This window comes from Acinonyx jubatus, chromosome C1 (genome assembly GCF_027475565.1).
Source record: "Acinonyx jubatus isolate Ajub_Pintada_27869175 chromosome C1, VMU_Ajub_asm_v1.0, whole genome shotgun sequence".
Lineage (NCBI taxonomy): Eukaryota > Metazoa > Chordata > Mammalia > Carnivora > Felidae > Acinonyx > Acinonyx jubatus.
Window position 1 is genome coordinate 182,331,708 of NC_069381.1, and position 14,932 is coordinate 182,346,639.

Consider the following 14,932-nt stretch of genomic DNA (forward strand, 5'->3'; position numbering starts at 1 on the left):
ACAGAAAGACACAGCATGAGCATGGGAGGGGCAGAGAGACAGGGAGACACAGAATCCTAAGCAGGCTCTAGGCTCTGAGCTGTCAGTATAGAGCCCAAGGTGGGGCTCAAACTCACGGACCGTGAGATCATGATCTGAGTCAAAGTCGGACAACTGACTGAGCCACCCAGGTGCCCCCAAGAGCTACTTTAAAAAGATATCTATATGTTAAACAAAATAAGCCAGATAAAAAGACAAATATTCTAGGATTCTACTTTTATGAGGCATCTAGATTAAGTAAATTCATACAGCCAGAAAACAGAATAGAAGTTACCTGGGGATCTGGGTGTGGAGAGGGGAATGGGGAGTTATTACATAATGGTTACAGACTTTGTGTTTGGCATGATGTAAAGTTTTGGAAAAATATAGACGTGAGGGTTGCACAACACTGTGAATGTAATTAATGCCACTGATTTATAAACTTAAACATGGTTAGAATGATAAACTTCATGTTATGTATTTTTACCACAAAAATAAGTTTAAAAAAATATATCTAGAGTCACAGAGAACATGTGGATGTTAAAGGGGTTGCTGGAAAGCACTGGAAGGTATATGCATTTGCAAATTACTTGTTCTTTTGTGGCAATTTTAAGTTAACAAGACTGTCTCCTCAGTCTTTCCATTTGATCATCATAATAACCTATGAGGTGGACAAGGAAGGTCCTGTTAGCTCTACTTATTTTAATGGATCAACACCTAAAGGACCTGGGATTTTTTCTTTTAACTCTTCCTTGAGTAAAAACAAGTAAGCCACAGAAAGATGTGTTCATGTTTCCAAACTGGAACGGTTAAAGAAGACTATCTAATAAGAGACCTATGCCTAAGGTATGGTAAGTTAGGATGCTTGGGACAGACTATATGTCCCCTTCAGGGAGAGGCTGCAAGTGGTAACTCAGGGGAACATCAGAGGAAAAGGATGAGGGTGTAAGCACCTAAGCACATTTGGAAAGCTGAAAGCAAAAATAAATACTCAGATACACAAACACAACCTATCTGGCCAGAGAGAGAACAGCTAAATCATGACTTCCCTCCCTTTAAATATATATTCCTCAGCCTGTAATTGTTGCCCTTTTATGGACTTTTCCATTTTTCTTTTCTCCTGCCTTCAAAGGCTGCTCTTTTGAACTGCAGGACACTGGATGTTCAAGAAAATGGATACCGGCCATTGAACCATCATTCCTTTATACAATCACCACATCTGAGAGAGGAAATACCTAATACAGTTTGGCCTGGGGATAATGAAAAATTATTTCAAAAAAAGTCGTTTTTTTTTTACTCATGAGCTAAGTCTGTTTCACACAGTCCACTAACCTACTTTCTGCTTTGAAGTAGGTAGTGTTGGATACTCCACTCTCGTCTTCCTAGGTTGAAAGCTGTATTCCTCTCTCTTCTTTCCCACTGCATCCCCAACCCACTGCAAAGTGCCCGACTCCTAACTAGGACCCCAGTAATGTTGATGGAATACATTGTTGAATTATGTTTCACCTTCTCAGAACAAAAATGCATTCTTTTTCATGTTACATAGATTGAACCTTAAAAATGTATGCACCTGTTCTATGACAACTTCAAACAAACTAGGTGAGCTTATTTCCACCCTGAAAGGCAACTGAGCTATGCAATTTAAGTGAATAATCTGGACTGTTTAAGGGTAATAGCTGTAGGACTGATGCTGGGGCCCATATTATATGTCCATGCTCACTGAAGACTACTCCAATAAGATGTTCCATAATCACACAGCATACCAGAACCCTAAATCAAATCTCCCCCCAAATTTAAGTAATAGAATTGAGACCTGTTTGACTGAAAATGTACTGGCCATCAACCACCAAATTACTGTATTCAGTGTTTCTAGTTCAAAACATTTTAGAGCTGCCAAGAACACCATAAAAATAATAAAACTTTGCAGTTTATAGCACTTTCTAAAACATTTTTATATTTAATTCATTAAACACATTACAGCAGTGGTTCTCAACCAAGAGTGATTTACTCCCCTCATAGGACATTTGGCGATGTCTGGGGACATTCTGGTTGTCACAACTGGTGGGGGAGGGATGGTGGCATGCTACTGGCACCTAGTGGGTGGAGGCCAGGGATGATGCTAGCCATCCTACAACACACAGGACAGCCCCCCACCACAAAGAATTATTCACTCAAAGATAAACAGGGCCAAGTTGAGAACTTGTGCATCAGAATAACAACTACTTGCAAGGCATATGTTGTGCTGAATGCTGAGGAAGTGCTGGTGGACGAGAGATGGCTTCTGCTTGCGGGGCAGTCCAGCAAGTGATGAGAACCAGCAGGTAGCACTGATAACAGTCTGTGATAAGCGCTGTGACAGGGGTGTATACAAAAGTCCGCCAAGAGCAGAAGCAACTGCTTCAACCAGGAGGTCAGGGTACTTCACCAGCAGTGACTTTCCAGCTTGAATTTGAGAGGTGACTTCATCAAGTACAAGAGAGCACTGCATACTAGCCAGAAGAAATCATATATGTAAAAGCAAGCAAGGATCAAACTGAAGGACCCTAACAACACCAGCATTGTGTACAGGGCTACCAAAGCCAGACATTAGTATGGTGTATCTCCCTGGAAGGCCAGTCTCACATGAACAGAAGGAGAAGTACAGGTAAAGTGATTTTTATGGCATCAAAAACAAATATCAAAAACACAGGTATATGGAGCAGAATATAAATTTTGCATGATTTTTTTTAAATATCACCAGAAGTTGCTTTGTTAGACTTGTAATGCTAAGGGTTGCTCCCACCCTCAGGAATATTTTGGTGACATTAGAGCAATGGCAAATGTTCTAAAGTAATTAATTCCATGTGTCTGGAGCACAAAGAGGATGCAGGTAAAAAGGGGAAGGTGGTGGCTCCAGTGAGAAGTCAGGCTGGATGGTGTCATGTGAACAATTCTTCTAGGCTATGTTAATGCAGTCTGTACCTCTTTTGGGCAGGGCAGAGGCAGTCACTGGAGGCTTGCAGAGGAGGAAATGGCAAGTTCTCAGTGTTGGAAAAGCAGATGATGGGACAAAGGTTAAAAGGTGGTTAAGTCTAAACGAGGAAATGGCACAAAGGAGGAAGATTTCAGATATGAAGGCAGTAGAATCCACAGGATCAAACATTAGAGTGATAGAGAAGAAACTTTTCAGGCTGGGCAACCAGCGGGGGTGGAGGAGGGGGTGTGACGGCAAGTAATGAGAATAGAAAATGGGGGTAAAAAGAGGTTTTCATGGTGGGGATAAAGGTGGTCTCAATCAAACCTCAAGACAATCCTGCAAATTATGTGAAATATGCATAGATAACAATCATGCCCAGTTTACAAATGAATTCAGTGAGGTCCTCAAGGCAGGTGGGCTTGCCTGGGGTCACACACCCAGCAAAAATAAATGAATGGGGGAGATGGCAGCTAGGGCTCTCAGCTCCCAGTCTAGGTTCTTTCCACTCATGCTGTCTCTCTAGCCACATATTACAGTGATAACTAAACTTGATAATCACGATAGATCAGTGATGGCCAAATTTCCATTGGCTCTAACAGCCCTGGATAAAATTCTGAATTGGTGATATTAAGTTAGGAGCTTGTCTACTTCCAAGTAAAGCCCGTTTTGACTTCCATATAAATCCAAGAAACAATTAACTAACTGTGACTGTAAAATTCAGGACAAATGAATTATTTTTCCTAACTCTTCTTTATCCAATACCTGTATATGATCAGAATAACTTCAAATTTTTATTTTTATAACTACGTAAGCAATCACACTGGAATAAATGAAAATCCTAGCAATAAGTGTTAGCACCTGGATACATACCTACAGGTAGGTACTGAAGTGAGCCTGTGTGAAAGCTGTAAGCACAAAATTAAGTACATAACTGATGGTCAAGAAATACCAGTGTTCCTTTCTACCTAGCTACCTACTACTCAGATACATACCTTCTTGAATATTTGGGGGAAAAAAGATTAATAGCATCTCAGAGGATTTAAATTCTAAAACATGCTCCACAACACACACGAAAAATATTCAGTTCACACCAACAATATCATGTCTCAATAATAATGGCTGATACTGGGGGTGCCTGGGTGGCTCAGTCGGCTAAGCATCTAACTCTTGATTTCAGCTCAGGTCATGATCTCACAGTTCATGGGATCGAGCCCCATGTCAGACTCCCCACTGACAGCACAGAGCCTGCTTGGGATCTTTTCTCTCCTTCTCTCCTTGCTCTTCCCCCACTCACTCTCTCTCACTCAAAATAAATAAACTTAAAAAAATTTTTTAAATAATAGCTGATACTGTTTATGCAACATCATTGTATGCCAGACACCAGGCCATGAATTTATGTGATTTATCTCATTTACTCCTCATTATATGACTTAGAACTATTACTATCCTGGTTTTACTTACAAAGAAACAGGCTTGTAAAAGTGAGGTCATAGAGGCCTGTAAACCAGGACATGAATCCAGATCTAACTGATTCCAGAATGCATGCTCTTAACCAGCAGGCTTCCTGCTTCCCCCCAAAGACTCTATTATCCTAGAACACAGATCAGGGCACATCAAGTTTCTACATTCTTGTCACCTTCCCTTGAACTTGACAGACATGTAATTAGTCCATTGTCTTAAATCAAGTGTAGCAACTCACACAGGAAATGGATTTCCATTCATAGCTTTAAACAATGTCAACCCGAGTTCATTTCACAGCAGTCCTAAGCCGCTGACCACAGCCACCAAAATATTACCGCATCATTAGAAAAAGTGGGTCCCTTGCCCATGAACACAAATGGAAAAGGCAGCCCTTTCCCACTCTGTTCCTTCCTTTGATCTTGTCAACCTCATATTTTTGTGGCTTTAGCTTCTTATCGCTTCACTAAAAATGGAGTACCTCTTTTTCTCATGATATTATTTTCATGTGGCAGAATCACAGCAGAAACTATACAAATGTATGTGATGCAAAGATCATCTTTCTTTGCTAGCCAGGGGAAATGCTCAAAAACTAAACAAAAAAAATTAAGATGGGTCTGACATAGTTGACTCACTCCACTGAGTAAGTTAAAAAATGAATGGTCTGGAGCCTGAACCTTGGGAGGGGAGGTCTGGATTAGGATCTCAACTTGCCACTTAGCCTACTGAGGAAGCCTGGGAAGGCAAAGTGCTTCTCTGAGTCTTGGTTTCCTGATCGATAAAGTGGAGACACTGATACCTACCTCCTGTGATACACGTGAGAAGTTAAAGACTGTGAATGTGAAATGTTTTCATGTATGCCCATTACATCAAAGCTCTCGGGAAGTGATAACTTCTACTCTATAACAAAAAAACAAAAACAAAAACAAAAACAAACACCACAACCTCCATGTTTTTTCCACCTAGAGTGCAGAGTAACTATAATAAAAGATAGAGGACAGCTGTCTGAGCAGGCATGCCCCTCTTGCAAGAAAGTCCACCAGTGGCTTTCTTCGTTTCCCAGAACCCCACCTGGATATACTGACCTGGGAGAGAGGGCATTCTTTGGCTAATGTGCTCTGGTTCATCTCTTTGAGCAGTTCCTTTAAGGCATTGCGGACTGTGGCATGATTCCACTGCTCCGCAGGCAAGTCTTCCAACTTCGAACAACTGGGAAACAGAGCAAGAATGAACACCATGCAGACCTCAACAAAGGGCCCTGGCTGCAGGGGGTTCTGAGTGTGGCAGTTGCTCCTGGGTCCTGTGCCAGCAGTAGGAAAAGTGCTAAAGATCAGGGTCCCGTGTGGGCCCTACATGAGGGAAGGAGAGCAAAACTGCTTCTCTAGGACTTGGACAAAGCCCACTCGGTCTCTCTAAGAAAAATAGTCACTTCAGATATGAAGAACTGTTAACGATTTAAAATATGGCTTTTCCAATCTGTTGATGGGAATGGCATGGCAATGTGATTACAAACTTCCACAATACAAGTTCAGTTTTTGGACATCCCTAACGCTAAATGTAAACAAATGTTCCTTTCAATTCAAAGCGTGAAGGCCCACTCTTCACTCTCATTGAACGATTCAGAGATGTTGCTTTCCTAACCAAAAAATAACTTTTAAGATGGGACACTAAAGCATTCCTAGGCAAGGATGGGGATGTTGGGTCCCCATTAAAGTACAGATTCTCCAAAATGAGCAAATTCAAAACCCTTTCACTAAAGGACAACGTCTCTTAAACCATATGACTTATAGGCACTTTACAATACAAGACTCTGCAGAGAACCTCTAGATTCTTTAGAGACATAACTTGCTCTGGATGCTGTACCTGAAAAAATAAAATCACTTCCAGAACCTCTGCAGGCCGCAGAGTGTGCTTCCTCGAGGCAGCCACCAGAAAGGGAAGAAAAAGATGTCCAGTGCCAGCACCTTCCTGGGAAGCCTGCTATACTAGCACAGAAGTCAGCCCTCAAAACACAAGCCCAAAAACAGCAGAAGTGTTTATTCTTCAAATTGTATGTGCTAAGTGTTTAAACAGAGAACCCATTAAATTAGGGGCTGTGGAAAGTTCCCCTTTAAGGGCCACAGATTTTTAATGATTTATCAAGCTTCCCCTAGGTTACCACTTCACTGCTTCCGAAAACAAAACATAAAACAGTTGGAATGTGGACTATAAAGATGCCTGGTGAAGGGTCCCTCCTCTCTCTCCTTTTTTTCTCATTTCATCCAGTGTCTAGAAATCAACAAAGACAGGACGTGCTAATCTCTGCAGTGACTCTCTGAGTGACGGAGCAGCTCCACGAGTGCGGAAGGGCAGATGTTCAGAGACACCCACCTTTGTAATTGGATTTTCAACGTCACAACATGATAGACATCTTGCAGCATGTCGGCCACTGTTGCGTCGGGGGCATCTGTCACATAGCTGAGAGGGAGAGGGTTCCACCTCCCCAGCTTGATTATTCCTGCAAAGAGAAGAAAAACATAATAAACACATTTCTGCTATTTATTAAACCTTCTCATTGTTTGTTCAATGTTAAGAAGGTCATTCGATAGTCAACATTCAAGGCCCATTCAGAGATATTTTACAACCCAGTGCAATAACCTATTTCTTTCTGGCCGACAACTGAGTTAACTATACAGGAAGATGAGAATGAAAGGATTGAGGTTTAATCATGGACAATCAGTTCTTTTATGTTTTCCTGTTTCTTAAATTACTTAGAAAACCATACGGATACTTCCTTCCCCCAAAGTCTTGTTTCACATTCTAACTTAAGACTGATGCTAAATATACCGGACTGCTGATTTCATAGACAAAAAAAAAAAAAAAAAAAAAAAGCAAGCCTTAAGTAAATATAAGATTTGGTTTTGAATTGTACAAGAAAATTCCTGTGTGTGGGCTCAGCACACACACAGTCACATCCTGACTGTGGTGTGATCCCCAGTGCAAAAGCATTTGGAGCTGATGAACCAGTTAGAGTTCACTTCCAGATTCGTGTTTCACCAGGCAGAGGGGTTATTTTCCAATAGCACAATGACTGACCACAGATCAGAAATAGCAGAGATGCCTTCAGCTTTCTTTTTTTTTTTTTTTTTTTTTTTTTTTAATTTTATTCCTCTGCTCTTTTTAGAGTGACAATGGTTACCATTTCCCTGTGGGTTTCCTGCTGCATATGGTAAACATGCATGACAATGGAGAGAGAATAAAAATCCTGGTCAAACTTACACTATATAGAGCAGTGATTTTAGGAATACCCTTGTGACAAGAAGATTCTTCCGATAGCTTCAGCAACACGTGGTGAAAATTCTAACTTAGTCATAAGATGGACGCATCTTATCTGGTCCATATATCTGTGTCCATAGGGCACATATAACATTGATGAAGAAAAATAAAGAAAAACCCATTTCACAAACACAGAGGGACAAAAATTTTATTTGTATGCTGTGAAAAGCCCAATGGTCCCCAAGGTGTCAGAAATTGTCATACATACATTCCACTAAAACAGTTGTTTTGGTGAAAGAAAAGAAATAGAAATTTTTGACAATATAGGTGGGTCCAACTACAGTGTTCTTTCAAAATATTTTTTATCATCAAAGACAGAGAACACCTGTATACCCAAGTGAACTTTTAAAAGCTTCACGAAATAATGTTTTATAGCTCTGGGGTAAAATTCCAATAATAGGAAATGAACTTTCTGGTCAGGGCGTGTCCTGTCCAAGATGAAATCAATGAATGCGCAATGCTTGACATAATGCTTGAAAACAGGGAATAAACAGAACAAAAATATTAAAATGATGCACTGTTTCAGTATTAAGATTTAACAATCTGGTGCTGAATATGCTGCAGTATAAATAGTGCCTGGACTCGGATCCAATAAAGTAACACAGCTCTCATTCATAGTACCGTATGTCTCCAGTTCTGGCTCCTTAAGTCACATTTCACTTGCCAAGAAAAGCTGTTTTCTTGTGGGGATAGTTTTCCTAACATTCTCTCTCATGACAATGAAAAGTGCACAGCAACGCAGCATAAAGCAGTCTCGTGAAATGAACATCCAGGGCTCACTGGACAAGCACCCATCAGAGGCTGGGTCTGCTTCCTGGCTTCCTTTACTCTTTCTGACATTTGAAAATACTAAAAAAGATAACACGCAACATGGCTAACATATTTCCTTTTTAAAAAATCACTACATTATTTTAAATCCCTTTCAAAAAATCATTATCAAGATAGCCCATGAGTTGAGTATAAATTGACCATGGTCTAAAGGCACAGTATTTTGTCATAAGCAACTGGAGGGGAGAAAAATGAAGTCAGCAATTGTGCCCTATGATAGACATGACAAGTGGAGGAAGCCGATTTCGTGGGTATTTTGGTGACTAAGACGACAAAGGTAACATGAAGCAAATGACTCCGGAAGTTGTCATTGTGCAGTGCACAACTCTAGGGGAGGTTCACCCATTCTGCAGTGTGTATGTCACTGCTCACTCCTTTTTCTTGTTGAGTAGTATTCCACGGGAAAAATATGCCATAATCAAGTCAGACACAACAGAATATCTCTGTAAGATTTAATTTATATAAAAATACAAGAACAGGCAAGACTACAGGACTAACCTATGGGATTGAAGTCAGAAAGCGGTTACCTCTGGACGGCAGGGGCAACTGACTGGAAAGAAACATAAGGGGATTTTCTTGGTTTGGCTGGTGGTTGCATGGGTATAAAAATTGTCAAATTCATCAAATGCAACGCTTAATATGCATATATTTTACTGTATGTAAATTGTACTTCAATACAAAAAAGGGTATTGGGGGAGGGCTCTCTGCAGGATATGACAGACAAATCACTCTCATGGAAATTAGGTAATCTAATCTCCATTTAGGTAAATTCTACCTCCCCCCTGCCCCCCACCTTGATGAGCCGGAAGAAGACTTGTCTGGGCTCGAATGAGGCACACACAGGTGTCTTTGCAACACTTAATACCTCCACAGAGAGCAGCTGCTACAGGTTGGTTTCTGCATCTTGAAAGAGAGCTGTTGAGGCATGCTACATTCAGGCAATGGGAAGTGGCACGTGCTCCTTTCTCAACCATATTAGCTCACCTGCATGGTCCCAGAAGTCACGTTCTTTGCTCTACTATCTACCAGGGTCGGTGCATGCAAGGTCTGCTGAGACAGCCATGTCCAGAAGGCTGCTCTCCTTGGAGTACCTCTTTTTAATAAGCCTTCCCCCCAAACAGGCGCTTTGTGTGATGCATTAACCCTCTTTGGAAATACATTCCTTAGATACAGTCTTCCTTCCCCAATATAAAATAGATAAAAATATTACTTGGGCTAGAAGTCAAATGTTAATTGAGGAAATCAAACTGGGAAGCAGTATAACAGTGACTAAGAATGCAGGCTTCCAAGTGAAATTGCCTCGGTTCACACCCTGGCTCCTCCACGTGCGATGTAACCTCAGAAAGTTACTTAAATTTCTCCATACCTCAAGCCTCTCTATATAAAATGGAACAACAGAAGTAGTGGCCACTTTGGAATACTGTGAAGATTGAATGAAAAGCCCTGACTTAGTACAGAGCCTGGATATAATTAATCTCAACAATTGGCTGTTTACAGTAATTATTTAGACATTTTTAACGCTTCTTTAAAAAAAGACATTGTCAACTTATTTTTACAAATGTTGACTCAAAGTTCTTTTTTTTAATGATTTCATTATTATCTTTTAATCTTTAATTGGGTCATAGGCCTGTAAAAGACACTCATTATTTTTTAATGTTATTTATTTATTTTTAGAGAGACAGAGTGTGAGCAGGGGAGGGGCAAAGAAAGGCAGAGAGAGAGAGAGAGAGAGGGAGAGAGAGAGAATCCCAAGCAGGCTCTGCACTGCCAGCACTGAGCCTGACTCGGGACTCCAACTCACAAACCATGAGATCATGACCTGAGCCAAAATCAAGAGCCAGACGCTTAATCAGCTGAGCCACCCAGGCACTCCAAAGGCCCTCATTATTTTAAATCAAAAAGGGAGACTGCATATGAATTATGTCTCTCCCCTCCTGTCCTATCTTATTCCACCCCTCCTCCCCTCCCTACTCATTTTTTCCATCCTTGCTCTTCAGTGCCTCCTTTCCTTCCACCCATAAGTAGGTTCAGATCTCCCCTACTTTAAAAGTAACAAAAACATTACAACAATCTCTTTCCCTTCAGTCTCTCATTTTTTGCACCACCAGATACATTGGAAGTGCATCTCCAATTCTCCATCAGACCTTCACCCCTAGATATCTATTTTCAAAACTCCAAGGGAAATGAAGTTCAGAAGGGTTGCATTACCATGGGTGGTATCACCAGGCAATAACTAAAACCAGATTCACTTCAAATACCATGCTCTCACTCTTAGAATCCTGTAAATCACAATGGTTCAGGTATGAGGCACAGAAAAGACTGGAAAACAGCCTGGTTCCAACTTTGGAAGGCCTCGAATGCCTGACTCAGTAACACAATTGTGTAGGTCAGAGGTCAGGAGCAAGTCCTAGAGTTGGTGCAGGCTCCTTTGCCTGGTAGCTATGAGACTTTGAGGAAGTTGTGTAGTCTCTCCAAGTCTGTTTGCATTATCTGTAAAATGGGGATAAAACACTGTCTGCCCTTGAGGGGTGCCACAAGGCTTTAAATGAGAATGAGAATTTAGCACTGGGGATTGACCCACAGTGAATGATTAGTAAATATTCAGGGAAAATAGATCCTCGGGATTTTTTAGTGTAGATGTAACATGACCAAAGCAAAGTGATAGGAAGATTAACCTATAGTGAGTGCAGGTGGATTAAAAGAAGGCACCATTCTAAGAAGGGAAAAGAGCTGAAAAGTCCAGACAAGTGTGTCTAAATATAACCACTAGCAGCCTCTTCCTAGCTCCCCCCCACTGGGATACAGACCCCACTGACTGTTACAGTGCAGCAAAGGAGCATGAGGAAGAAAGAACAAGCCATGTACCTGCTGGGGAGATCTGACTTGCAGTGTTGGAGAAAAACTGCGTAACTGTAAGTATACGAATAGAATTGTCAAACCTCATGCTTTATGATTAGGTTTTACAATCCCTATCTGAAAAGTGAGAAAAACTAATGATTCAATTAGATAGTGGTATATGCATGTGGGGCACCTGCACGCGTGCGCGCACGCGCACACACACACACACACACACACACCCCTCAAGCCCAGCCAGGCATATAGTAAATGCTCAATAAACGACAGTTCCCATTTTTTCCCCCGAATACATTTCACACTCAGTCGGAGTACGGATCCCCAACATTCACTTCAGGAAATCATACACATTCTTCAAATTCTCCTTGAAAATAATTCCAACCCTGATCAACCAAGCCTTTTCTCTACATAGCATTGCAGGAAATATTCTTGGTCAATCTGTGTATCTTATAAAGAACTTACTTTATCACAATACCCTTTTATGTTACTTTACAATTTGTGAAGTATTTTTTTTTTTCAAAGCATTAGTTCATTTTCATGAGGACAGCAAGGGGTTAGTGTTATACCTGGATGTGAGCTGAAGAATGACTTTTCAAGCACATCAGTGGATGACAGCCAGGACTAGGTCTGGGCTTCATCTGACAAGTTTTCTAGCTACTGGACCAAAAACCTTTCTTCTCAGCTCTGCTTATGTGCCAATGTTCAAACATATGATGGGCCTCTGAAGAGCCTGGTCAATGGTTCATCCACAGTCACACATCAGACAGGGACTTGATATTTAATGTTAAACAACAGAATACGTAAGACCAACGAGTGAACAGGTGACAAGCACAGAAGACTGAAAAGCCAGCTACACTTGAGACTTCTCTAGAAGAAAACGATCTCCCACAACAGTGCCATTTCAGAGACACCATTTCCCAAGTCTGTCTTTCCTATTTCCAAGGAATTTATCATCTGCAAACATGTGCAAAATACCTGGTGCTGAGGACTATTACAGATGCAGTTTCAAGGTCTTTGAGTCACAAATTACGGGACTTTATTTGGGGTTTTAAATTCATCAAAACGTTAATGTGACTGAATTGAGCACAATATAATAAATAAAATTGTTTCTATCCAGACAAGTCTGCTCGCTAAAATACAAAGGATCTACACACTCTTTGTACAATGCCTTTAGACCAAATGACAAAATTCAATTGTAGGTAAATTCCCATTACTGACATAAAATTAGGTTGGAAATGGAGGCAATTTTTGTCTAAAATTAAAAAGATGCAGTAATGGAAACCAGTTTTTTTTTACTCTCCCGATGGAGTATTCTGCCAGTGTCAAAGAGTTGACCTATCACAAAAAGAAATCTCAAGAATGCTCTTTGTGTTCACATTTGTTATTTTTATCAGTTTGTAACCTATCTCACAGAATCCACGTATTCTTCTCAGTGAAGTATACTCCATATCATTGGTATTATTTACCTCTAACTCTATGAAAAGAAGAATGGTGATTAATACACGGTATAGTTCATCAATATTTGATTCAAGTTTTCAGAAAGTCAGTCACTTCTGGGCATAAAATAAAATGTAGTGATAATACAATATAATCAATCAAATAGAAAATTTGTACTAAGCACAAATCATCCATTCATTCAACAAATTTTTCTTTTGTTTCCCCAGCACAATTCACTATGATGCAAAGACAGCCCTTATACACACTATCCCTGTAATTACGGAGCTCACAATTGAGTAGAAAAGCTTATTACCACTATATATATAGCTAAGTGAAACCACTCTTAAATTAAACCAAAGAGATAGCTTTTACTCCCCGTGCCTCAAAAATGAGAAATATTTACTTCATGAGGGCCTGCAACAGATTGCCCGGAAAGAACATGAGGATAATTCTCATGGTTTGCCATGGCACATAGATGGTGCTGATAAAACAGTTATACATTGGGGGTACTCTAGAATAAAGCCCACAAGTCAATCTATGAGACAGATACACGAAGCCAGCACGATATCAGCCGTATTCTTATAAAACAGCCCAATAAATAATTTTCTTGTATTCTAGGTGCATTTTAACATTAAAGCAAAGTGAAAATTCAGCATGGGAAAAAACGAGACATTAGCTTTAATATCTAAAAGCTGGGGCTTATATACCTCATAACTCCCTGCAAGAGATCTCAGCAAAGGAGCATCAATAAAAACCCCAACCTCAGAGCTAAGCCTTGGGGCTTCTGATTCACAGTATTATTTCCACAATACACTAACTGCTGATGGAGCCCCTTGTAAAAACGGGAGAACTCATGACGTTGATTGCATCAGTTTATCCTCCTCGGTGGCCGTGTCCCTATGGTACAGCATATAATTTTCTGTTGTTCAGCTATGCTTTGTTAAAGAAATTAAAAACTGTCTGTGCCATATAATAAGAACATAGAATTATTTATCCATAAATCAGTTCACACGAAATCACTACCCAGCAGTATATAATAACTCAGCCTGGGTTTCTAACCTGGGCCTGACAGTGGTATATCATCAAATTGTAACAGCATAAAGGCATAAATTGTAGTTATTATTGTTAAGCCTGTGGTGGGAATGACTTCTCAATGAGGAAAGAAAAAAAAGGCAAAACAAAGATGGTCTCTGAAGTGTCCATGTCTTCTTTTGTAATGCATGGCTTAGCCATACCCCAATAAAATTTACTGGAACTTTTCTACACCTTCTGCTTAGCTTTTAAAGACTATCTGTATTTCCAATGTTTTGCGTTGGGGTAAAAGTAAATGGAAAATGAAATAGCATTCCTCTGGCATTCTACATTATTTCAGGTACCATTATAACTTACACGAATTAATGAAACCTCAAAACATACTTGTCTGGGAACCTACAATACACTTAATCCCGTGTTTGTAATAATACAAAAGAAATCAACAGACAAAAATAAATAATTCAACAATTCAGAATAAATGTTGAAGCCATATTGTTACATAAATTTATCTAAAAATCAATAGATACACACATGCACATGCACACACACATGCTGAAAGCTCTACCTGGAGCAATTCAGGCATTATTGACAAACACAAACAAGGTGGGGTTTTTTATTCTTTAAGAACATTAATTTTTATTCTTTTATTCTTTTTTTTTTTTTTTAAGTTTATTTATCTATTCTGAGATAGAGAGAGAGCGTGTGATCAGGGGAGGGGTTGAGAGAGGGGAAGAGAGAGAGAATCCTAAGCAGGCTCAGCACTGTCAGCATGGAACCCTTTATGGGGCCCAAACCCATGAACCTGTGAGATCATGACCTGAGACAAAAATCAAGAGTCAGACCCTTAACCAACTGAGCCACCCAGGTGCCCCTAACTTTTATTCTTAAATCATACCTGTATCTTTCAGGAGACATTATTATCAGGAACATTATTAGCACTAAACTCTGAAATATGGGGTGCCTGGCTGGCTCAGTGGGTAGAGCATGAGACTTTTGATCTCAGGGTCATGAGTTCAAGCACCATGTTGGGGGTAA

At 40.2% G+C, this 14,932-nt stretch overlaps 1 protein-coding gene across 8 annotated transcripts in view; it reads right to left on the reverse strand.

Moving 5' to 3' along the window:
* SATB2 (SATB homeobox 2) overlaps positions 1-14,932 on the reverse strand; it is a 192,231-nt gene that overhangs the window by 102,488 nt on the left and 74,811 nt on the right. For all 8 annotated transcript variants that reach the window (XM_053215516.1, XM_053215518.1, XM_053215515.1 and 5 more), the window contains 2 exons: positions 6,803-6,929; positions 5,518-5,641 (listed from right to left, as the gene is read on the reverse strand). In XM_053215516.1, the coding sequence (XP_053071491.1) occupies positions 5,518-5,641; positions 6,803-6,929 (251 nt within the window). The remainder of the gene's footprint in view (positions 1-5,517; positions 5,642-6,802; positions 6,930-14,932) is intronic.